At 45.7% G+C, this 25,424-nt stretch overlaps 1 protein-coding gene across 1 annotated transcript; it reads right to left on the bottom strand.

Moving 5' to 3' along the window:
* Window positions 1–1,739: 1,739 nt before the first annotated feature.
* Window positions 1,740–25,072, bottom strand: TBPL2 (TATA-box binding protein like 2). Its single transcript, XM_073350746.1, has 7 exons — window positions 25,028–25,072; window positions 16,093–16,511; window positions 14,973–15,060; window positions 13,347–13,438; window positions 11,182–11,349; window positions 7,639–7,733; window positions 1,740–1,819 (listed from the first exon to the last, which is right to left on the bottom strand). Exons 1-7 carry the CDS (start codon window positions 25,070–25,072, stop codon window positions 1,740–1,742), a joined length of 987 nt encoding a protein of 328 aa, XP_073206847.1.
* Between the last annotated feature and the right edge of the window lie 352 nt (window positions 25,073–25,424).

The following is a 25,424-nucleotide window of genomic DNA, read 5'->3' as shown; positions in this document are numbered from 1 at the left end:
GAGATGGTGGGGTTTATCCTAGTTGCAGTTAAATGAAAAACTGATAAAACTCCAGTCTCTGAAGCCCTGAGGAGAGCATTGCTATATTGCATTTACCTCTGACATATAGACAAGGGAATTGTCTTTTACACTTTGACAATGCTGCTTCACCATTCCTCATGAATGAGTGTTGCCAGTTTGTATGGGGACAAGACTTGCAAATTTGCCTGAAACAAAAAGTAGTAATACTTAATAAAACAGTGACAGAAGAGGAAAGAATGGGGCATAAAATAGATTAACTACTTGGGAAGTTATTGAATCGTGAGCAAAAGGTCGTTTGACTGTGTGTGAAATGTCAGTCTCGCAGAGATTGGGCCTTCCTTCAGTCACTCATTAAATTTAAAAGCAGTGTTGCAGGCTCTTTGGCCATGTTGCCAGGATGGACAAAACCAACTCAGCAGACTGTGCTCTTAGAGCCTCTAGCGACACACAAAGGAGAGCGCCCCCTGGCCCGACTTGATACCACTGCAGGCCCATGCCACAGATTTGTGGATTTGCAGGATTAAACCAAATCTGGGAGCTTCACTATCCAATACCAGCGCAATGCCATCCGCTGTGGTCACACTGCCTGGTGCAGTGATCTTGAGCAGACTATGCGCGTTTGATGTTGAAGTTATCGAATGTCCCGAGGATGGTGGTGGGATCTCCGCTCTGGCTAAGCCTCGACTAATTCTCTAGCTACTTTTTTTTTTTTTTAAAGTCCTAATAAAGTTTGTATTTTTCCTATGATTTAAAGTAAGCTGGTAAAGTCAGTATTTTAAAGTAGCTTTCTAAACTAAGTTGAGAAGTTTTGTTGGTTCAGACCTGATTGTACTTACATACCCTGCACTTCGAGAGGGCTGTGATAATGCAAATGGAAACATCAGATTGTAGGTTACCCTTTACTTGTCCAAACCCAACCCCAGATACTTTGTAGAACCTGTCCCCTCTATGGCTAGTGATTTTTTTTTTTGGGGTGGGGGTGGGGGGAGATAATAGGTAGCTTGTCAGTTTTCAGCTGCCACTCTTGCTAGCCCTCATTGACAACTTTACCCTAACCCAGTGCCACCAACGCTCTTCACTTCATTGTCAATAAGAGGAGTGTCAACAGCACCATATGGCATAATTCACCTAATCTTGTATCATTCTCTGAGCCAGAGAATGATACAAAGATCATTTGTGAACTCATGTGTCTGGATGTTTGACAGTAAAAAGGCTCGCATTAAATTTTGTAAGATATATTATACACAAAAGTAAGGTCTGAATTAACATGAAATTAGCTGTCAGTGCTACAAGATATTGATCAAAATCTTACGGATTTTAACAAGACTGATCTATGGACTAACCTCCATTGATACGTCCATTCTACTGCAGAAAAACCAATTTCCATTAATTGTACTGTAAAATATTTTATAGTGCAATAACGGTCCTAATTTACATTCCTGTTCAAAAGTAAATGTACTTTTGCTTATTGTGAATTCTTTAACAGAACTTGATACAATGACTGAACTCATTAGAAACATCAAGTTTTACAGCAAAATTGTTTCATGCTACTTACAAAAGTGTGCATCTATCTAGTCATAGTTTACAGTGTGTTCAAAATGGCTTTATATGCCTAGTAATCCACAATTCTGTATTTAGGTATTGGAATACTGTTGCATTGGTTCTATGCATAAACATACAAACCTATATATTCCTCTTGATTTTTTTGGAAAGAACTTTTAAGATGCTTTCTTGAAACCCTTTAGAATAGGATAGATGTTTTCAAATGCCTCATAGATTTCAGAACGTTCTTTGGCACCTATTAAACAGTTAAAAACAGTTTAAGAACTAAGACAATATTAAAGATGGCTCATAAGGTTGCATTCATTACCATTAAGTCAACATCAATAAGTGCTAGGATAATAGCGAATAAAAGCATTCCCAAAGATGAGAAAAAACAAGGTTATTATTTAAATCTCTTTCAGGAGCATAGTCAAAATTAGATAATTTAAGAAGCAAGATTCCTTTCCATGATACTATCCCCACCTTATATTATTAAAACAGTAGGTTTATTTTTAGCTTGTTCTCATCTTGAAAAAACAAAGCTAGACTAGTCAGTATCTGATCTTTCATTTTGGGTTCTTGCGGTGGAATACTGCTGTGATTTTTTGAGTTGCTTATATCACACTACATTTTTCAAAAGAGAGAATACAGTGCCCCTGGGAGATTTTTAAAATTCCCTGGAATTGTTTCTATTAGTTAGAATTAGTTTTAGTTTTTATAGAAGAGTGTATGAATCCCATAATTTTTCAGATCAAATTTGGATGCAACGTCCCCATCAGTATTAGTTGTAGGACTGACTAATTAGTCAGCAATTAATGCTCAGTTATGTTATGAAACATTTAAAAGAACAGCCATAGTGGGTCAGACTAATGGTCCATCTAGCCCCGTATCTGGTCTTCCAACAGTGGCCAATGCCAGATGCTTCAAAGGGAATGAAAAGAATAGGTCAATTATCAAGTGATCCATCCCATTGTCCACTCACAGCATCTGGCAGTCAGAGGCTTAGGGACCCCCAGAGCCTGAGGTTGTGTCCCTGACCATCTTGGCTAATAGCCATTGATGGACCTGTCATTCATGAATTTAATTTTTTTTTAATCCAGTTATACTTTTGGCCTTCACAACGTCCCCTGGCAACGAGTTCCACAGGTTGACTGCCAGGTGTGAAGAAGTACTTCCTTTTCTTTGTTTTAAACCTGCTGCCTATTAGTTTCATTGGATGACGTCTGGTTCTTGTGTTATGTGGAAGGGTAAATGCCACTTCTTATTCACTTTCTCCATATTGTTCATGATTTTATAAACCTCTATCATATGCCCCCTTAGTTGTCTCTTTCCCAAGCCGAATAGTCCCAATCGTTTTAATCTCTCCTTATACGGAAGCTGTTCCACACCCCTAATAATTTTTGTTGCCCGTCTCCGTATCTTTCCATTTCTAATATATCTGTTTTGAGACAGGGCAAGCAGAATGGCACTCACTATTCAAGGTGTGGGTATGCCATGTATTTATATACGGACATATTTTCTGTCTTATCTTTCCCTTTCCTAATGGTTCCTAACATTCTGAGCTTTTTTGGATTGCCACTGCACAGTGAAAACATCTGCTCAGAGAACCATCCACAATGATTCCAAGATCTCTTCCATGAGTGTAACAGCTAATTTATATCCCATTATTTTGTATGGATAGTTGGAAATGTGTTTTCCAGAGTGCATTACTTTGCATTTGTCAACATTCATGAGAATAATTTTAGGAAGAGACTGATCAAGATAAGTCCAGTGTTGACAGGTTAATGGGACATGCTAGTTAGAGTCAAAAATGGAACAAAATAAGAGGGTAGGCGGGGTTAATCTCCTCTGGTTTTTCATTCCAGCACTCAGTATTATGAATATTGACCAGCAGTTACGTTTCCCAACTCTAGAGCATTTCTCCTGCCTCTCAGTGCCTCGATTAAGTTATTGTCTCTTGCATCATTCATATAAAATCATCCCAGTGACATCCCCACTACCATGCTAACTTTTTAATTAACAAAACCATGGAGGCCAAGAACATTTGTTGCCGACATTAGTAACATTAGCATGGAGGAGCAACCAGCAAACACTAAAAATAAGCAATATGCACTGAAATGGACCTCTAGCCAGACTAAGACATGCCAACATGTGCACCTTGTCATGCTGGCAGACTAGGTGCCAGCTCATACCAAAGTCCCTCTCCCTGAACTGAATAATGACAAATACATAGGTGAGCCAGACTGATTTCAGCTGTGTGATAGTAATTGTAAAATAGGTATAATTCTAAGAATGTGCTTAGTGTTTAGATTTTGAGTGCTTGTGAGTTGCTGCAGGCATTATTCTCACTTATAACATCCATATCCCATGTTGTAAGGAAGTATTTGAGCATTTGCATTGTAAGCCTTAGTAATGGTGTAAGTCACCAGACAGGAAAGAGATGAAAATGATCAGGGGACTGGGGCACATGACTTACGAGGAGAGGCTGAGGGAACTGGGCTTGTTTAGTCTGCAGAAGAGAAGAATGAGGTGGGATTTGATAGCAGCTTTCAACTACCTGAAGGGGGGTTCCAAAGAGGATGGAGCTAGGCTGTTCTCGATGGTGGCAGATGACAGAACAAGGAGCAATGGTCTCAAGTTGCAGTGAGGGCGGTCTAGGTTGGATATTAGGAAACACTATTTCACTAGGAGGGTGGTGAAGCACTGGAAGGGGTTACCTAGGGAGATGGTGGAATCTCCATCCTTAGAGGTTTTTAAGGCCCGGCTTGACAAAGCCCTGGCTGGGATGATTTAGTTGGTGTTGGTCCTGCCTTGAGTAGGGGGTTGGACTAGATGACCTCTTGAGGTCTCTTCCAACCCTAATCTTCAATGATTAACTAGTGTAAAATGCTGGTCTCCAACAGAAGCTGTTATGTCCTACCTGACAAGGAAGGCCCATTGACACTAGACAGACATTAAAGAGGACAAAAAACTTTACTCTCCCCCTCCACCCACAGGAAGATGAGTCTTGCAAGCGAATTCCTCCAATCAGCTGTGTTTGCAGCTCACAGGAAGTGGGGGCGGGGGAGAAGAGAAGAGAAAAGAGGGAAAATAAAAACCTTACAAAATGGAGGAAATGTATTTCATTGCTGCTTGGACTCTGGGGGCAAGGTTTCTAGGCATAAGCAAGAGATTCCCCAGCTGCTTAGCCGAGGTTAGCCCTACAGGATATATAGAGCTTGCCTATTATAGAAACTTACCTTCTGAAACTTAAGACTGATTTGTGGATGTTATGTTTACCTACAGTAACCTTGTAAAAGAACTCTTAGTTCAGTTTCCTATTAATAAATCTGTATACAGTTTATTATAGGATTGGCTACAAGCACTGTCTTTGGTGTGAGACCTAAGGTGTAAGCGACCTGTGTAAGTGACTGGGGTGCTGGAACAATTTTTATGGTGGGGGTGCTGATGAGGGAAGCCATGTATTTGGTGTTTGTTATTACTACTTCAAGCCAAGGAGTGCAGTCGTACCCTCAACACCACTCATTCCAGCACCACTGTAAGTGCCTGGTCCTTTGGGACTGGAAGTAACCTGAACAATGCTGTGCTTCATGGTGTAAGGCAGGGGTCTCAAACTCAAATGACCACGAGGGCCACATGAGGACTAGTACATTGGCCCGAGGGCTGCACCACTGACTCCCCCCCACTCCACCCCTTCTGCGAGGCCCTGCCCCGCCCCCGCCTATTCCCACCCCTTCCCTGCCCCCATTCCAACCCCTTCCCTGAAATCCCCACCCCAACTCCACCCCGTCCCTTCCCCCAGCGGGTACAGGAGGGGTGCAGGGTGCGGCAGGGGGCAGGGTGCGGTGGGGGCTCAGGACAGTGGGTTTGGCTGCAGGAGGAGTTCGGGGGGCGGGACCGGCCTGGCACAAACCGGGGGGCAGGGCAGGCTCCCTGCCTGCCTGCCCTGCCCCCAAGCCACTCCGGGAAGCGGCCAGGACCTGGTGGGGAGGGAGCAGGGGGCCATAGGGGTCTGTGTGTTGTCCTGGCTGCTCCTCCAGGTACCTCCCCCGAAGCTCCCATTGGTCAGAAGCGGGGAACCGCAGCCAATGGGAGCTTTGGGGGAGGTACTTGGAGGCGCGGCCAGGGCAACACACAGACCCCTGTGGCCCCCACCCCCCAGGTCCCGGCCACTTCCCGGAGCAGCACAGGGGCAGGGCAGGGAGGGAGGGAGGGAGCCTGCCCTGCCCCCGGTGCACACTAGGCTGGAGCCGCTCTGGGTAAACGCTGGGGGGGGGGGGCAAGGGGCAAGGGGAGCTGGCGGGCCGCAGAAAATAACCCCACGGGCTGCGTGTTTGAGACTGCTGGTGTAAGGGGCCATCTACCACAAAGCCAGACTCGCCTAGGTGACAAGATAGATAGGAGTACCCAAGGGGGCGGTCTGGGACTCCATGTTTAGGCTGTAACAGTGCCTGAGGAGTTTACACGGAGGCTATGTCTACAATAGCACTTTTGTTGCTCAAACTTGTCGCTCAGGGGTGTGAAGAAAAACAGAAGACACCCCCCGACCAACATACACGGACTGAAGCGCCGGGGTGAACAGCCTATGTTGGTGGGAGATGCTTCCCCGCCGACAGAACTACACCTGCTCATTGGGGGTGGTTTAATTATGCCAACAGGAGAGCTCTCCCCTGCTGGCATAGAGCGGCTACACAGGATAGCTTACATTGGCGCAGCTGCACTGGTACAGCTGTGCCACGGTAGGGTCCAGTGTAGACATAGCTTAGATTTCACCAACTAATCATCGAAGTATTGAACACTCAGCCAATTTGAGGTTTGTGCCCTGGTTCTCAACAGTCTGCCTTGAGGTTGGTACTCATGCTCCTGAGTCACTGCAGGACAGCTTGATATACCTCAAACCTTTTTAGGTTCCCACTCCATCGAAAGATAAAACCCACAACACACACCCATTGACTCTGCTCCAAAATGTTATTTCAATGTTTGGACCACCAGAAAATTCTTCTGGATCAGCCAGGGGACCATAGGAGCTCAGTAAGTCCTGTTTTAGAATTGCAGTAAGGCCCAGGTTTCAAAATGGGACTTACCTGAGCCCTTATGGGCCTGCTGTATGCCTCAGCAGAGGCGTGTTTTTTGTTGTGTGGTTTGTGGGTTGGTTTTTTTTTGTAGTTATGACATCCAAAAATGTATTCTGGAGGCATCAGTGGAGTGTAGATGGCCAGGATGACTTCATGGGACCTAAGGAGGAGGAGATGTTTTTAAGCTTTCTGTCCGGAATGCCCAGTTAATTGAGTTCATTCATAATTACGATCGGACGATCCTTTGGGCAAAGGCATGCAATTTTTATTTGCCTTTAAAGTACCGTCTACACCTATGTTGGTACATTGGCACCATTCAGCCTGAGTGTCTGATAAAGATACGGTTTGCCTTTGTAGTCAAGTTGAATAAGGGGAAGTTTTCCCCAAGATGGTAAAGGTTCCAGAAAGAACACTCAGAAGTGTTCACCCAGGAATTTTAATGTTTACTTACAGACTTGGATTCTAGGTTATTGACAAGTGCTCTGATTCATCATAGCACTTAAAATTAAGTGCTTTTCTGAATGAGGGCCAAGATTAGGACAGACACCTTCCTTTCCCATTGACAGCTACTATGCTAATGATAAAAAAAAAATTCTAATTGAGGAGGGAAAGCATGACCAGGTTTTGTTGCAATAAGATTTTGAGTTCCCTGAAAGTATCAGATTACAAATAGGCTTCTAGTTGTGGTGGTTATTAAAATAGCACGTTGATGTATTTGATACCTTGACCCAAGTGGAGAATTAAAAAAACCCCCACAGGATGCACAAGTTTAGTAACATGTAGGATTTCTTTTGAGTGGTCATTCGAACTCCTGTGGAGCATTCTAATAGTACAGAACTATGGTACTTTTGTATCCTCAACATTTTGCTGAAAGGGATGCCTCTAGATTTTGCCAGCCAGTAGTGTTTGCACTATGCAGGAAACATCAGCTTAGCTTAAAAATGTCATCCTACTATACAGAATGCTCCGAGTTACTGCTGTACATAAAGAGACCACTTACCAGTCAGTACAACTTTTCCAGACACGAAGATAAGCAACACAATCCTTGGTTTGACCATCCTATAAATAAGGCCAGGAAATAGTTCTGGTTCATAACTGTTCGAAGAAACAAAAGGGAAAAGGGTTAGGAGCACTGCATGGCAATTTGATTTTTACTACTAGTTTATGTTATGAAATATAAACTGCTCCTTTATGTTAGAATTGTGTTAGTTGAGCCAATGGTTTTGATTGCCTATGATTAGATCCCTGACTACGTAGCCCAATTTTCAAATGTCCTGAGCACCCATAGCTCCTAATGAAGCCTTGTAGCATCTCTCACCTCCTTGCAGCCAGTAAGGACTGTGGATACTCGGCACCTTTAAGATCTGGGCCACTTTCAGATGTGAGTAACTAAAGGTAGGTTCCTGAGTAAGTGCTGGCATTACTGTGTTAGAACAGTCCAAGGAAGGATTTGTGGGGACAACACAGAAAGCTTCAGTTACAAATGATTTATAAAAATACAGCAAATAAGGAGATAACCAAGTAGTTCTACAATACACACTAAGCCAAGATGGCCCAAGATAATGATACATAGGGAATTAAGCCTAATTCAAACAGAGGCCCAATTTGAACTTTTAAATTTCTGTCGCATTCAAGCCTTTTTCCAAGCATCCTGTGGTGTCCTTTGTGGTGACTAAATTTTGAACAAATACACGTTAAACATGATAAGTCAGTCACCCAGCCATGAGGTTACACATGTATTACACGTTAACTTGAAACAGTCCAGAGCATAGATCATAACCTTGTACAAGAATATGCATACAAGAAGTTTTCACTTGGGCTTTGTCCGCCAATAGGAAGTGTTCTGTATTTCCTTCACTATTTCTCACTATGATGAGATATGCCACACGGCAGCGGCAAGTGCTAACATGAGACCAGTCCAGTATTATCTTGGATATGAAGATTGTTCAATCTTACTGAACACCTCTGGCATGTCAAAATTCTTTGTACACAGCAAGTACACTGCAGCAGCATTGGATACAGGGCTGGCTCTAGGTTTTTTGCTGCCCGAAGCAAAAAATTTGCCACCCCAATCTCTGAGAGCGCAACTGCCCGAGCAAAGAAAAAAAAGGGTAGACAGAATGCCACCCCTGGAATTGTGCCACCCCAAGCACGTGCTTGCTTTGCTGGTGCCTAGAGTCAGTCCTGAGTGGATATTGCCATTATCTTGCCATGTATGCTCCCCAATCAGCAGGAAAGCGGTTTCAAGAGAAGCATTTCTCTAACAGTGAGCAAAGGAACCAACAATCATAGAATCATCAGACTGGAAGGGACCTTGAGAGGGCATCTAATCCAGTCCCCTGCGCTCATGGCAGGACTAAGTATTATCTAGACCAGTGGCTCTCAACCTTTCCAGACTACTGAACCCCTTTCAGGAGTCTGATTTGTCTTGCGTACTCCCGAGTTTCACTTCACTTTAAAACTACTTGTTTACAAATATCAGACATAAAAATCAAGAGTGTCCCAGCACACTATTACTGAAAAATTGCTTGCTTTCTCATTTTTGCCATACAATTATAATGTAAATCAACTGGAACATAAATACTGTACTTACATTTCAGTGTATAGTACAGGGGTGGCCAAAATTACTGACCCACTAAGTCGCATACGGCAATCTTTAGAGGTTCGGGAGCCGGAGCGCACCTATCGGGGCTCCAGCCTTGCAGGGAGGGAGGTCTTGGGGCGTCAGCCCAGAGACCACTGTTCCCTCTAAGCTGTGCGCGCACGCACCCAGATCCTAAACCCCATGCACACGGCGAAACACTGCGTGCTCAGAAATTTGCACAGAAGAAATTTTTTACGCACACGGCCTGTCAAAAATTAGAGGAAACATTGCCCGAGGCTGCTGGGCAGAAGCCAGAGGTGATGCGCTGGGGGGCACATGGAGTCACGTGTCCCCCCTGATTTTTGCCAGGGTTTGCTGACTCTGCTCGGTCACATGATGCCACCGGGCCCCCCTCCTGCTGGAGCCGGCAAGCTGGGAGTTGCGGCCCCGGGGAGAGGCAGTGGCAAGCTACTGGGGGAGCCGCTGCTTTTGCTGCTGTCTCTCCCTGTGGCGCTAAATCAGCAGCCCCTCCCTGCAGCTCCCAGCTGTTTGCCGTTGCCTCTCCACACCAAACGAACACCTGGGAGCTGCAGGGAGGGGCCCCTGAGGGTAATGGGCGGGGGTGGGGGGAGAGAAGGACTCAAGCCGTTGGGGCTCAAAATTTAAACTTGTGCCTCCCCCCCCACCCCCCCGCCCTCAGCAGGCACCAGTCCTCTCTGGCAGAAACCCTGAGCACTACCCTCCACCCAGGCTGGTGGGCCAGCGGTGCTGGAATACTTTGTACAGTGGGGATGCTGAGAGCCATTGAACCAAACTGCGAACCCTGTCTATGATGGAAACCACTTCAAGCCAGGGGGTGTGCCGGCACCCCGCGTTCCAGCACCTATGGGTAGGCAGAGAATGGGGGAGGGCATGGAGGCTCCACGAGCCGCACTTTAACTGTAAAAAAGCCGCATGCGGCTTGCAAGCTGCAGTTTGGCTACCCCGGTATGGTACCTAGAGCAGTATAAACAAGTCATTGTCTGTATGATATTTTAGTTTGTATGGACTTCGCTAGTGTTTTTTATGTAGCCTGTTGTATAACTAGGGAAATATCTAGATGAGTTGATGTACCCCTGGAAGGCCCCTGCGTACCCCGATGGGTGCTTGTACCCCTGGTTGAGAGCCACTGATCTAGACAATCCCTGTCAGGTGTTTGTCCAACCTGCTCTTAAAAATCTCCAACGATGGAGATTCCACCACCTCCCTGGGCAATTTATTCCAGTGCTGAACCACCCTGACAGTCAGGAAGTCTATTTACACTTAGGTTTACTACTCTCCTGTCCTTCATTTTAACTGGATTGAATATATATCAAAATTAGTCCAGAAAAAAACCCCTCTAGCAGGGCAAAGCATGCTGGTAACACTTTGAGAAAACCAAAGACAGAAGATACAATGTTGAATATTTTAGTACCGTATTCCTACGGCAAGAGGACTGCCAAGCACAACACTTCGCTCCCTGAAGATACTCAGGAGCGTACTTTTAAATAGCCAGCCACTAATTCCCTGACTTAGTCACTCTCGCAGAGCTGTGAACGCTCCTGCCAACATCAATCGTGCTGGTGCACAAGCCATATTGACTTTTGCCACATGAGAAACAAACATGCTGCGGAAGGTTTATCAATAGGCGTTACTGCAAAAGACAATCAAAATGTTATGGGTCTAGTCTAGCGTATGTGAAACAGACTATCGATGCCACAGGGATAGTGGGTGCAGCAGACCAAGGGTATGCCATGGCATTTAATAGCTCACTGGTATGGAGTACACACCTTACCATGCTAGCACAGCATCAACATTTCTTCTCTTACGTTCGTCCTTTTACACATGAATTCATCCTTACGTGTTATTCATAGTTGAGCCCTCCCTACAATAGGAGCCTGGTACCTCTCCCTGCCAGTCACCACCCCCTTGCCCACATACCTACTGAACTGCTGATGAGTTAGAACCAATCCTTCCAGCCTGATGGGGAACCTCACATCACAACTGCCCACCATATTCTGTATTTTGAAGTCCAGGAACTTGGCAGGGAACCCAAGCTTCTGCACCACACGTGCATACTTCCTAGCTGCAAGCCGGGACTGCTCTTCGCTGCAGGGAGCACAGAGATGGAAACAGGAATTTGAGGTCTAATGGTTTCTGGATGTACAGCCTTATCCTGAAAGTTAAATTAAAACCCCCCACACCCTGTTGGCTGTAGTCACATTCTGGCTTTAATCAATCCCATCTTGTTTATAGGAGAGTTTGGTGTTCTCAGTTCAGAGAGCAGGCCAGACTCAAGATTCTGAACAGGTCTAGCAGCCTTATGGTCCAGCAGCTGGAATTTACATGGGTGTTTGTTTTAAGTGCCACGAACATTGTGTGTTGCAACCAGTTCCTACAGATCCAGGAACGGGATCAGAGGTAAAAAGGAAGGTCTTGCATTGCTGCAGCACTAGGTTATATGGAGGGCCCTACCAAATTCATGGTCCATTTTGGTCAATTTCACAGTCGGAGAATTTAAAAAATCGTAAATGTTGTGATTTCAGCTATTTAAATCTGAAATGTCACGGTGTTGTAATTGTAGGGGTCCTGACCCAAAAAAAGGAGTCGTGGGAGGGTTGCAAGGGTTATTGTAAGGGAGGTTCTGCTACCCTTATTTCTGCGCTGCTGCTGGCGGCAGGGCTGCCTTCAGAGCTGGGCAGCTGGAGAGCGGCGGCTGCTGGCCGGGAGCCCGGCTCTGAAGGCAGAGCCACCGGCGGCACAGAGGTACGGATGGCCCGGTGTGCTATTGTTGCCCTTATTTCTGCCTGCAGAGCTGGGCCCCCAGTCAGCAGCCGCCACTCTCCGGCTGCCCAGCTCTGAAGTCAGCAGCGCAGAAGTAAGGGTGGCATGGTATGGTGTTGCCACCCTTAATTCTGTGCGGCTGCTGCTGGCGGGCGCTGCCTTCGGAGCTGGGCGCCCGGCCCCAGCCGCCGCTCTCTGGCCACCCAGTTCTGAAGTCAGTGCAATAAAAAATATAAAGACCGGTCATTTGCGGAAACTCTAATCTAATCCGTTTGCTGAAATTCTGTTAATGACAATGTAAAGTACATATTTGTGTTTTTTAAATAAAGGCTTTAATACTTAACGTGAAGTGAGGGATAATAGACAAATATTTTTCTAACATGAGTTAAAGGATTTTTTGCATTGTTTAGCAAGATTTGTTTTATTCTTGTAGTAGTAAAAATGTTGGCTGGAACTCCATTTCTATCCACAGATATTAACTAACTTTTTAAAAGCAGCATTGCGGGGAGGGGGGGAATTCGGTCTCTCTTGGGGGATTTGCGGGTGGGAGCAGGATTAAAAATGCAAGAAACAATGTGGGAGTGGATGGGAGTGCGCATGGTGGGGTGGGGTGGGAGCGGATTTAAAAAACAGTTCCGTGCAGGGCTCCACTGTATGCCACTCCGATTCCCCTGTGCAGGAAGAACAGTCAGTTGGCCATTTAAGCCAGTTTCCCCATCTCTGTGCGGGAGTAGCACTGATGATCTGGCTCAATAAGATTAGGAAGCCCTCCGGGAAACTAGTCCAGCACCTTGATGGTTAGAGATATTAGAGGGTGTAAGTTAGGAGCTAGAGTTTAAAGTAGGAAACAGCAATGCTTGTTCTGAAGTAAGACCCAGCAATTCCCCTCAGGAAAGAATGGGATCACAAGGTAGGGGCTTAAGGACCAAGAGCATGAACTACAGAGGGCAAGGATTCAAAAAAACAGGCAGAATATTTGTGCTATGAGAGCACCTCAGCTAGACTTGAGTACATCTACTGAGAGACACTAGACAGCAACACAGGTTACATTGAGGCAATGTTTGGAACGAGTGGGAAATTGAAGTTACTCAGTATTCCTGATTTTCTATTAATAGTGGCTCAGCTCAATTTATAGTTCAGAACAGCAGTGTGCAGTTTAGCAATCACGAGAGCTCCCGTTACCGACGGGTAGACGTGTTCAGTGACAACTCCCCGTCTTTTTGGTCTTGGGATGTTGCATTTTGTGGAACAGGTCGGTAATTCCACAATTTGTGCCAGAATGTCATTTGCTGTTAGAGCCAGACAGAAGAAACGTTTCCTACCTTTTTGCTCCCGTGCAGACCATTTTGCCGGAACTGAATATAAGGGCTGTTGTTCTTGGTTCTCTGATTCTCATTATCACAGCAGCAAACCTCTAGAGATTAAAAGTCAAACAAGAATACTAGTGGCGTCCTGGCTCATGACTGGGGCTCTGGGTACTACAGTAATACAAATAAGAATACTATCTTGGTACCAACTTGACACTAGCTTGGTTACAAGTTTCATAGTAAATAATACAAGCTTTAAAAAGTTTTTTTTTTGTTTTTTAAACCTTCCCATTTTATCAAAGACAGCTCCAAACATTGCTCTGAAAACTACAAGTGCTGTTATGCTTAATTCTTTGTTGTGGTGCACACTTGGTAATAAGTATGTTATTTACTTAAGTATCCCTTCCTCCAAATTAAGGTCTCCGTTCTGAAACTTCAGGGGAAAACGTTGCTATAAATCTGCTCTCTTATCTACATGTGTAATTTAACATCACAAAGAAATGCTTTAGATCCCAAATCATTAGGACTACATGTATATGGGCTGCTGTAGTAGAAAGTGATGCAAAAAGCGTTTTTGATCCCAATAGGAAAGTCTCATCCCACAGTGAATTATGCTAAACAGGAACAAAAGTATTTATATTCTGGAACAAGTGTGTCCACACATGGAGTTGTTCCTGATCATCGAGCCCTTTTTCTTTATTGGGAAGTGGAGTCTCTACTCATGATTGCAATAGGGGAAAAGTAGGGGTGCTGGAACAATTTTTACAGTGGGGTTGCTGAGAGCCTTTGAACCAAACTGTAAACCCTGTATATAATGGAAACCACTTCAAGTCACCCCCTGCATCCCTAGTTCCAGCACTATGGGGAAAAAGAGCTGTTTTCATGGCTATAACTACTATCAAACATACTGTACCATTTTAAGAAATCCATGCCTGAGACTGTCATGTGTTTATTTAGCTCTAAAAAGTACAACTTGAAGAAGCAGCCTCAAGGGACCTGTAAACCCGCCAGCCTGTCCCCTCAGCCAGAAAGGAGTGACAACACCCGCCACAGGCCGGTTCAGGCCTTGAGCTTTGTTTCTTCCACATTAACTAGCACAGCACATCAGTCATCCCTTTCCCCCACAACCTGGGGTCTCCTGTAGGGGCCTACACATTTCCACTATACAAGCCACTCGTCTGACAGTTCTGCCCTGCTCCAGGGCCCCACTGGAGCTCCTCTTTGACCCGAGTGCTTCCTGCCAGAGCCTGCATGATTCTAGCAGCTCTCCCCCCACCTGGCCCATTTGCTGACTTTTAGACTCAACTTGATCCCTAGCTCATCAGGGGCAGGTGAAGCCAGACCTTCAGTTCCTTTTAAAAGGTCAGGCATCCTGTGGCAGGATCATTCCATAAATGCTTTATTCAGCACATAGCAAGACAAGAACTGCAAGGATATGAAAAAAGGTGACAAAGCTGTTTGACCTTCACGGAATATATCAGAGTCTGCAAAAGCTTTTCCTCACTTGAATTCAACTCATTTATTTTTTAACGAACTGAGAGTTCTAGTAAATAAGGGGCAATCAGGTAATTAAAGAGTGTAAATTAGAATCCCGGGCCTTCAAATATAAAACCCCAATGAAATAGTTCTTTAAAATCTCACCTTTGGATTATATTCTGCATTTCTGGCATGCAGAGCTATATTCTTCAGATCTAGTTTACAAGCCAAGTTTACAGTGGACACTATATTCCTGAAGAAAGAAGAAAGCGGATACATGGTTTTAGAAAACCAAAGCTCAAAGTGATCTATTTAAAAAAAATGATATAGTTTGAAATCATGATACATTTAATTGTTACCTTCTATTACTTTCCTAACCATTCAGTTACTAGTCCACGCCAAAATCATATATAGCAAATTATTTGGTGAAAGTCAATAATATAAGTGGTCCAATGCCAAAAGCTATGAAAGATTTTAAGATGAAGTTTTAAAAAGTGGCCGACTGCTGCAACCACTGAATATGCTAGTTTTTCCTCCAGTACTACAGCAGTATAGGCTTGTGTGTCTTTCACCTAAGAACGTTGACAGAGTTACTGTTGCACTCTGAAAGGAGTCAGCGAACTACCCTCACGTCCCCCTGGCCTAGAGAGCCTAATAGGATAGAACAGTCTGGCTGCTACAGCGGTCAGGATTCTTTCTGCTTCTGCAGCTGTGCCCTTTCCTTCCCCACACCACTGCTGGGGTCACAGAGAGACTATTTCAGCTCCGTCAATAGAGCACCGCAGCAGTTAGACCAGACAGGATCCTCACCAGCCAGCTGGTGGCTGCACTGTAGACCCCTATGGTGAGAATAGGTACCGAACACTTGTCTGGCTAAAGGGGTCCTACTTCAAGTACTGTCACTTTGGCTCCTGCAGTCTAGTGTGTCAGCAGTGGCTGAGGGCCCTTGGAAATTCAACTAAAATTAAAATGTGGTTTTCTTGACAGGAGTTTGCACAGCAGAGGAGGGTGCAGCTCCTTCAGAGGCAGGAGTTACGCACAGCGCACGTGATGAGGTCATTTGGGTCTTCCCAATGCTAAGCCAAGGACACAACTTGCATGGAGACCACATGGCCTCTTTTGCCTAGAGAAGCTTTCACTACTGAAGCCTGAACCACACTTGACCTATTTGTTTATGAACTATTTATATTTCTACAATTAGTTCCCTTTCCATTTTAGTCTTTAGCCCTCCTTCATGTACATGGTACCACCTTCCCCCCCCAGCTCTAGGCTTAAGTTTACTTACTGTAACTGAGGAACGATGCCAGAGCTTTCTGAAACGGGTGTCATTGGGGTGATAGGGGTCATAGGTGTCAAAGGGGGACAGGCACCAGATGTTTCAGGTGAGGGCTGAGTTGCGTCCGCATAGCTCAGTTGTGACAAATTGCTGTCATTTAAGAACCCACTGTCCTGCTCTGCCGACTGTGACGTGTATTGTTCTCTTTGCATTTCATGGCCATCTTCTGAATGAGTTTGTTCTCCATTTTCTTGGTTAAGATCATCTGGAAGAAAGCTGAGATCCACAGAAGAGAAGTCTGTAGAAAGTTCTTTGGATTGGTCAAGATGAGAACCAAATGATGCACTTTGAGCTGCTTGAATCGGCAGGTCTGTGTCAAAAGGGCTCATGGGAGTATACAGTTGAGGACCAGCTGATGAAAGGTCATCCTTCATTTAAAAAAAAGATTACAGCATTTTTTTTTTAGAAGACAAGATCCCATTTACGTCAAATGACAGTGCTCGAGAAATGCATTTTCCATTCAGTGAATCCAAATTAGATATTCCTCCCCATCACGACTCCATTATCACACTGAGCACTTTCAAGTTAAAATGTGAAAGTCTGTCAAAAATAGCTTCACAGGCTCATACTTGAGTGACTTCTGTCCCTCTCCTCTCACTGATGTCAGTGTGTAAGATCCAGAGGTTTTCCCAAAGGGTTTCCTTATTACACAAGCTAGATTGAGCTGCACCATAACACCAATAGGTCAGCATTCATGAACTGTGTGAGATGGCCAGAGGAAGACGTTTATTTTATTGTGAAGACAAAAGATTCAAGGCTGTAAAGCACTCACTGGACAGCAGCCTTTCAAAATTTCAACCCCCCCCCGCCCCACAAACAGCTTCTCCAATGGATTTAAACTCGAGAAGAGTTCTCAGATGGCAAGTTAAGTCACTGCAGTATGTGTGTTAGACGTGAATAGCAATAAGCAAATGACATATTTCATTCAGAAGCATTTCTCCAGGTACAACGCCTCAGTCACAGAAAGAGAAAAACTTCCTGCCAACAATGAAGGAAACAATTGGCTAAAGAATTTGTTGTTGTTTTTATAAATACCATTTTCTTGCAACATGGTACCTAGATGAACTTGCTACTCTGCGCTACTAGGGCATGATCCAAAGCCCGCTGGAAGGGCTCCCATTGACTGCAGTTGGGCACTGGATTGGACCCTTATTTAAGGGTTGAGCAAATCTAGGAGTCCCACATAAACTATTGAATGAGCATCCAAACAGCATCTCAAACAAAGTCCAGATTAGTAAAATAATTAAAAATTCAATTGGCACTTGTCTTTAGCACCTTGCCTATTGCACAGGTTAGTTTGCATGTGCCAGGTAAATTGCTTTACTTCTCTAGTGCAAGTCAATTTTACTTAGACTTTACTGACTGTTAGGGTGACCACATTTCCCTATGTGGAATACGGGACATCTGATAAAATTACTCGTATTCAAGCAAGTTCAAAGGCAATCAAAACCATGCTGTACAAACGTTCAAATTAACATTAAGTTGACTGAGCCCATTAAAAAGAAATACTACGTGGTTGGATTCTTTTTTTACCTTCTTATCTTTAAGACTTTAGGGTTCACACTGGGAGGGGTGACACCCCCCCAACCCAGCCCAAGAGAGGTGACACACACACACCTGTACCCCTCTCTCACACAGTGTGTGTGTCTGAGTGTGTGTGTGTCTGAGCGGCCTACCCTCCCTGCCCGGTGCTCTCTGCCTCCAGGCCCAGCTGGGCCCCCAGGATAGAGCTGCCTCTCCTGGTATCTGGCACCGCATCTTCCTGAGGCAATGTGTGTGTGTGTGTGGGGGGGGGGCACACACAGGGTCACATTGGCCCCCCTCCCGCAAATTTCTGCCAGGAATCAGATTCACACCAGAATGTGGCCAGCAGCAGCCTTTCGGCACTGTGCAGGAGGGGAGGGAAGGCACAGGAGCTGCTTCCAGCCGCAAGGGAGCAGGAGCGGGGCAGGGAGGGATGACCTGGCCCATGTCTTTGCAGAGTGTTGAAAGGCAGCTAACACCTCCAGGCTGCTGCTGCTGGCCACGGACATAACCCAGCCACCTCCTGTCCTCCACCCACCTGCTACAATGTGGGCAGGAAGGGGTTAAGCCCTAAGGATGTATTGTGCACCAGGGCCAGGGAACTGCAAGGGCTTCAGCGAACCAGCCAGAGAGGTGGCTCAGCAGGGGATGGTGCCTAGGGGAAGGAGCAGCCCCACGCTCCTTGGTGGCAGGACCCGGGTGGAAGGGGGTGCTGCTATGGAGCCTGCAGGTTCAGGGTGGGAACAGGCTGCAAATCGCTTCCCCCACTCCACTCCAGAGCTGGCACACAGTGGGGGCCGTGCTGAGCCCAGCAGGGGGAGCAGCCTGGCCCCATGTGCTGCAGCTTTTCCCCGCCACCAGCCTTGCACCCCCCCGGCCCATCATCTGCCACTGGACCCCCCACCCCATGCCCTCCTCACTGCTGGTGGGCGGACGCCTGGCAAGCAGGGATCCAGCCAGCAGCAGGATCCACAGGTACTGATGGTAGGGGGAGGCATTTTTAGGAACGAGTTAGGACACCTGCAGGGGGGTTTAAATACTGGACTGTCCCGTTAAAAAAATGGAACATCCGATCACCCTACTTCCTGTGTAAGTTTTAGGAGTTCAGTGATAGAAACTCCTATACTACGGGCTGAATGCTTGAGGTTTGGCTAGAAGTTTTAAAGCTAATCCCTGTGGAGTGCTGAAATAATGTCTTTCCTCGGCATCATTTCAGTTACACACATTTGGAAAATGACCCTAGGCAAGGGTCTGTATATGTCCCACACAGCCTTTGTTTATTGAACTGCAAGGACATATCGAGTCCAGTAGATGGCAGGCTTGACCTTTTAACTGATCAAAGGGAACCACTCAGTGTCTTTTCACCTGTTCAAACTTCCAGACTTGCTCGTGATCAGGGGTCTAAGGAAACAAGGACACGGATTTTCACAGGTGCCAAGCACCCACCACAGCACAAGCGGAAGTCAGAGGGGCCTGCAGCTTCTCAGCACTTACGAAAACCAGGCTGAACATGTGCTAAGCCCCGCAAGCACCCATAAAAATAAGTGAACCGATTTTCCAATAAGGTGCTCTTCCTTGACGCTTCTCACGAGGCTTTCTTTAGACAGATGTTTAAATGTACTAATGTCTATTAGAGCTGATCAACTTATTAAAAATAAATTAAGTGAAAACTGGCTTTTTTTTTTACTGAACTAAAATGGTCAAAAATTCTAATTTTGGTCAAAATGTTCTGATTTTTGGGCTGGGTTTCTCTACAAATCTTTTCCAGTTTTTTTTATATGTCTGGGGTTTTTCCCCCAAAAGTTTTTTCACAGTTTCTCCACGGAAGACAATTGGCATTTTTTGACCAGCTCTAGTCTCCATTCAGCAGACGTAATAATAATCTAGGAATCCATCTTCAGGTTTTCCTTGAACAGCTCACAACTGAATAGAGAAATGTGTTGGCTTGCGTACCACTGCTCTCTGTTACATGGTACTTGATAGACTCCACTGGCCTCATATTTGAATCTATGACTAATTTATGAGAAATAAATGCCTTAATACTACCATATCGAACATTCTTCTTTAGATCAAGTGGTAAAGGCCTACAGCATTTCCTAACCACAAATTCCTGAATTTTAGCCCTGTTCTTAATCGCTATTTGTTTGGCTTGGCGTCACAAATGTATAATGCCTTATAAAATTAAAAAAGGCAAGAGTTTGGGGAGGAATTTAAACCCTCTTGCTTCAGCATGTAAACAGCTTCTAGTTAATGAGGGCTAGGAACACACTTTCTCTCGGGGCAAATTATTAAATAACAGCCTTCTGCACCATCCTCTGAAACAGCTAATATTAGCAATTGTGGGAGACAGACAATACTGATTGACTGGACCAGTGATCTGATCCAATATGACACATCCTGCAGAATAACTTGTGCACTTTGAATGTCAATGGGACTTACTCATCCAAGTCATTTAGACCTTTTTTTGGAAATTTTACTCAATCAAAAAAGTAGACAGTTGCCCCTTCTTAGCTTGGCAGGTACAAGCAGGACCTGTGATACACACATGAAAGGTGCCACGGAACTATTTTTAGAGCTTTATGAATATTTAGGGCTCGGTACAGTGTAGCTAGCACTGTCCTTTCGAGAGAAAAATCCCAATTCAGGTTCTGCACAAAGAGTTTGACAACTCATGCAAAAGTCTAGGTATTATTACACCAGTCCTTTTGCATTCTGTATCTGAGGTCCTGCCTTAAAGCAACAGAGACCAGCTGTATTTAACACACCTTAGTATCATGGACTTGGGCAGCATGCAAACTATCTGAAAGTAATAAAACATAAACAGGCATTTACACAGGAGAACCCCAGCGGGTTTGACATTCGTGTCTCTTAATTTAAAATACATATTGTTTCATATTAACTAGGGGGAGGGGAAGTCTTAGATTGCTACAACACACTAAGCAAACACTATAAAGAGGACTCTGAAAACAGAAAGGTAGCTTCTACAAAAGGACTGACACACACTGCAGTAAGATTGCATTCTTTAGTGATACCAGCTAGAAGTCTGTGAAAAATCCCAGAATTGGTCACACAAAGAAATACCTGCTTACTAGTGGAACAAGTCTGTGTCTCCACAAAAGTGAACAAACAATTTCCTGGTTACTTGCTTCTAACATTCAGGCCCACCCCCCAAATGGGACAAAGTTGTGCCCAAAATGACATACTGCCAGACAAAATGAGCCCCAGAAGTTAGACAGCACCATACCTCTTAACCAGTTATTCCTCTTAACCTAGTTATGTGGCAGTTCATGAATACCACCACAGCTGCTGCTGGTTGGAGGGGGGAAAGCAACACACTGAACTTCCACCTTCTCTGTGTGTATATATATAATCTTCTTACTATATGTTCCATTCTATGCATCCAATGAAGTGGCCTGTAGCCCACGAAAGCTTATGCTCTGATAAATTTATTAGTCTGTAAGGTGCCACAAGTCCTTCTGTTCTTTTTACACTGAACTTTATTTGCAATGCTCTTTACTTCTCTATAGAGGGCATGGGAGACTTTCAGCTCCCCCATAAGGTGAATTAAAGCAGACGCTCTCAGAATAAAGTCAGTCAATCTGAGGCTTAGATCAGGGGTTCTCAAACTGGGGGTCATGAGGTTATTACGCGGGGGGAGGGGGTCACGAGCTGTCAGCCTCCTTGCCAAACCCCGCTTTGACTCCAGCATTTATAATGGTGTTAAATATATTTAAAAAGTGTTTTTAATTTATAAGGGGTGGGGGGTGTTGCACTCAGAGGTTTGCTATGTGAAAGGGGTCACTAGTACAAAAGTTTGAGAACCTGGCTTAGATGGATGAAAGAAGTTGGTGGAATGTGAGAACCAGGGAGAAGAATTAAGCAGCTTTTTTAAGGGGGGTGGGTGGGAGACAGAGACACTAGAAAATAATGGGGTAAAATAAAAGGAAAACAATTTAGGGAGAAAAAGAATTTCACTCTTTGAATCTGCTTAAGGAAAGAAGATTGAAAATTAAAGATGTATTAAATAGAAAGCTGGCTTGTGGTGGGGAAGCGGGGAGACAGACTGAAAGCACAGGAATAGACAACCCATGCTGTGGAATAGAAGTGGGAAAAGCAGCACAAGACAAGTTTTATACTTAACTGGCTGCCAAGTGTTACCCAATGTACTCTAGGTTAGCTGACTTGATCAATGATGGTCTCTGCCATCAGCAGTGTACGTTTGGAGGGTTTCCCATTGCCTCCCTGAAGAAATGAAAACTTGGCACCTATACTCTGTCCGAGAGGTCACTACAATTTAAGGCAGTTCGTTGGTAGTAGAGGGATATTGTCCACGTACAGTGTAATTGGGACAAGACTGATTTAGACCTCAGATTGGGAGTGGGTTTTTTTTTTTTAAAGCCACAATATACCCCAAACAATTGCTGCTGTGAGTTTATCATTTGTATTGTAGCAGTACCACCCACAGGCCAAAAATCAAGATCAGGTCCCAGCTGTTAGGCACTGTTCAGACACACAGGAAGATTTGGTTCATGCGCCAGAAAGTTCATAGGATAAAGCCCCCAACTCTGCAAATGGGCCTCTGCACCTGGGCAGAAACTTATGATTTAAAAGGGGTTCTGCACAGGCATGAGGGGTCCCAGGGTGCAGGGGTTCAAACTGCATGGATCAGTGTGAGGATTGAGGACTAGCTTAAGCCAAGTCAATGAATTAGTGAGAAACAATAGAAGGAGGAATGAGCAACAACAGAAGACATTACATGGGGTAGATATATGCCCAGCTCTGTGATTCGAGGCCATTTAGTTTTTCCTCCTCCAGTCAAGAGCACCTACTGGTCTGCTCCCTACCCATTATCTATGACCATAGTTACTTCATTTAGAGGGTTAGATTTAGGTCCTTTCCACATTACAATGAGGTGTCTGTCCAAAAGCCACTTGCCAGCAGTGGGAGGGCTATTATAACAGTGGATGAACAGGTTTCAGAGTAGCAGCCTTTGATAAATATAAAGGGAAGGGTAAACACCTTTAAATCCCTCCTGGCCAGAGGAAAAACCCTTTCACCTGTAAAGGGTTAAGAAGCTAAGATAACCTTGCTGGCACCTGACCAAAATGACCAATGAGGAGTCAAGATACTTTCAAAGCGGGGGCAGGAAACAAAGGGTTCTCTCTGTCTGTGTGATGCTTTTTCCAGGACCAGAGCAGGAATGCAGGTCAGAACTCCTGTAAAGAGTTAATAAGCAATCTAGTTAGATATGCATTAGATTCCGTTTTGTTTAAATGGCTGATAAAATAAGTTGTGCTGAATGGAATGTATATTCCTGTTTTTGTGTCTTTTTGTAACTTCAGGTTTAGCCTAGAGGGATTCTCTATGTTTTGAATCTGATTACCCTATAAGGTATTTACCATCCTGATTTTACAGAGGTGATTCTTTTACTTTCATTAAAATTCTTCTTTTAAGAAGCTGATTGCTTTTTCCTTGTTCTTAAGATCCAAGGGTTTGGGTCTGTGTTCACCTATGCAAATTGGTGAGGATTTTTATCAAGCCTTCCTCAGGAAAGGGGGTGTAGGGCTTGGGGAGATTTCAGGGGGAAAGACGTTTCCAAGCGGGCTCTTTCCCGGTTATTTTTTTTAGATGCTTGGTGGTGGCAGCAATAAGGTCCAGGGACAAAAGGTAAAAATAGTTTATACCTTGGGGAAGTTTTAACCTAAGCTGGTAAAAATAAGCTTAGGGGGTTTTTCATGCAGGTCCCCACATCTGTACCCTAGAGTTCAGAGCGGGGAAGGAATCTTGACACAGCTGTATTAGTCTGTATCTGCAAAAAGAAAAGGAGTACTTGTGGCACCTTAGAGACTAACCAATTTAATTGAGCATAAACTTTCTTGAGCTACAGCTCACTTCATCGGATGCATGCAGTGGAAAATACAGTGGGGAGCTATCCATACACAGAGAACATGAAACAATGGGTGTTACCATACACACTGTAATGAGTGATCACTTAAGGTGAGCTATTACCAGCAGGAGAGCGGGGTGTGGGGGGCAAGAGAACCTTTTGTACCGATAATCAAGTAATGGAAATGGCCCACCTTGATTATCACTACAAAAGGTTCCCCACCCCACCCCCTCCCCCTGCTGGTAATAGCTCACCTTACCTGATCACTCTCCCTACAGTGTGTCTGGTAACACCCATTGTTTCATGTTCTCTGTGTATATAAATCTCCCCACTGTATTTTCTGAACCTTTGCAGGCACAATTACAAAAATGGAACCTGCCCCTCTGCTTTGTTAGCACAGGCCAGTCTCAGTCTGCTACCTGAACAGAGCTCAGTTCTTCAGGAGAGCTTTTTAAACACAGTCCGTGCTGCAGCCCAGACAGGTCCTTAAGAACCTGCAGAGCCCTGTGACAGTGCATAAGACTTCAAAAGGGCCTCTCTCCTCCTAAAGGGATTTCCTAGATGTTTTCCACCTGTTCAGTCCCACAGGTGTTAGTGGTGATGAGAGGCCTCCTGGAGGCCCCAGCACTTCCATGAGACCTAGGCAGAGTTGGAGGACAAGGGATTAAGACACTAGCTGCTCCTCTGTCCTAGGGCTCTTGTTCCACAGTCAGGAAATCTTAAAGAAGAGCCTTTGGGAACAGAGAAGGTCAGAGTGACTCTCACTCATTCAGAATGCATCCGATGAAGTGAGCTGTAGCTCATGAAAGCTTATGCTCAAATAAATTGGTTAGTCTCTAAGGTGCTACACGTCCTCCTTTTCTTTTTGTGAATACAGACTAACACGGCTGTTACTCTGAAATCACTCATTCGTTTTCATTGTTGGAGCTGACTGAAGCCCAGAGAGGAGCTGGAGACAGTCAAAGGCCCCGATCCTACAATGGGATTATTGTAGCTGTAGGATGGCATTGTTACCTAGGAGCCCCAGTCACAGGGCAGCGTGCTAGGCGCTGTACAAACGGAACAGACAGGCCCTGCCCTGAGGAGAATGCTCTGGACAGGCCCCAGCTGGCCCAGGCAGCCCCACCGCCAATACAAGGGCAGCCCCCTAGGTCCCCTGACAGGCTCAGGAGGGAAGGGCAAAGGGCTCCAAAGCCACAGCCCCCACCCCCCAGATGCTGCTGTATGGCAAGGAGACCCTGCAATGGCTCAGTGCCAGCTAGGGGGGTCAGCCCAGCCCCTGGGTGCTCCAGGGAGCCTGGAGAGGAGACAGATGGGGGGGGGGAATAGGGTAGCCGTTTCTCAGCCAGCTGGGGGGGAGCAGCAGGGCCCCACCGCCCCCAGCCAGGGCCCCCACCCTCCAGCAGCAGCTAGCTGCGGTACCGGGCTCAGCCGCGGGGCTCTAGCGGGGACGTGGGGCCGGAGCGCACCCACCTGGCCCGGGCTCCGGTCCCAGTAGTTCTCCAGCGAGGGCTCCATGCGGGGCCGAAGCGGGCAGCGTCCTGCCGGGGCGGGCCGAGCCGGGGCATTGCGGGGGCTGCTCTCGGGCAGGCGCGATCCAGGGCGCTGCCTTCGCACCTGGCCCTGATTGAGGGAATGAACCGACCAGCTGGGCCCGGGCCGGCACGTGCAGAAAAGGGGGCGTGTCCCCTTTAAACTCTCCCCCCCCCCCGCGGGATGAAGCCCGTCTGCGAAAGAGCGAGCCCCGAGCTGCAAGCAAGGGGGTCCCCCCCCCCCCGGCTTGGCTAAGCGCAGGGAGGCTGGAGTGTCGCGGCGGGGCCCGATCGCAGCGCCTGCCGCCGGTCCCGGGTTCTGCACCCAGCTGCTGCAG

This window comes from Lepidochelys kempii, chromosome 6, assembly GCF_965140285.1.
Source record: "Lepidochelys kempii isolate rLepKem1 chromosome 6, rLepKem1.hap1, whole genome shotgun sequence".
Lineage (NCBI taxonomy): Eukaryota > Metazoa > Chordata > Testudines > Cheloniidae > Lepidochelys > Lepidochelys kempii.
This window is presented reverse-complemented; position numbering and strand designations above follow the sequence as displayed.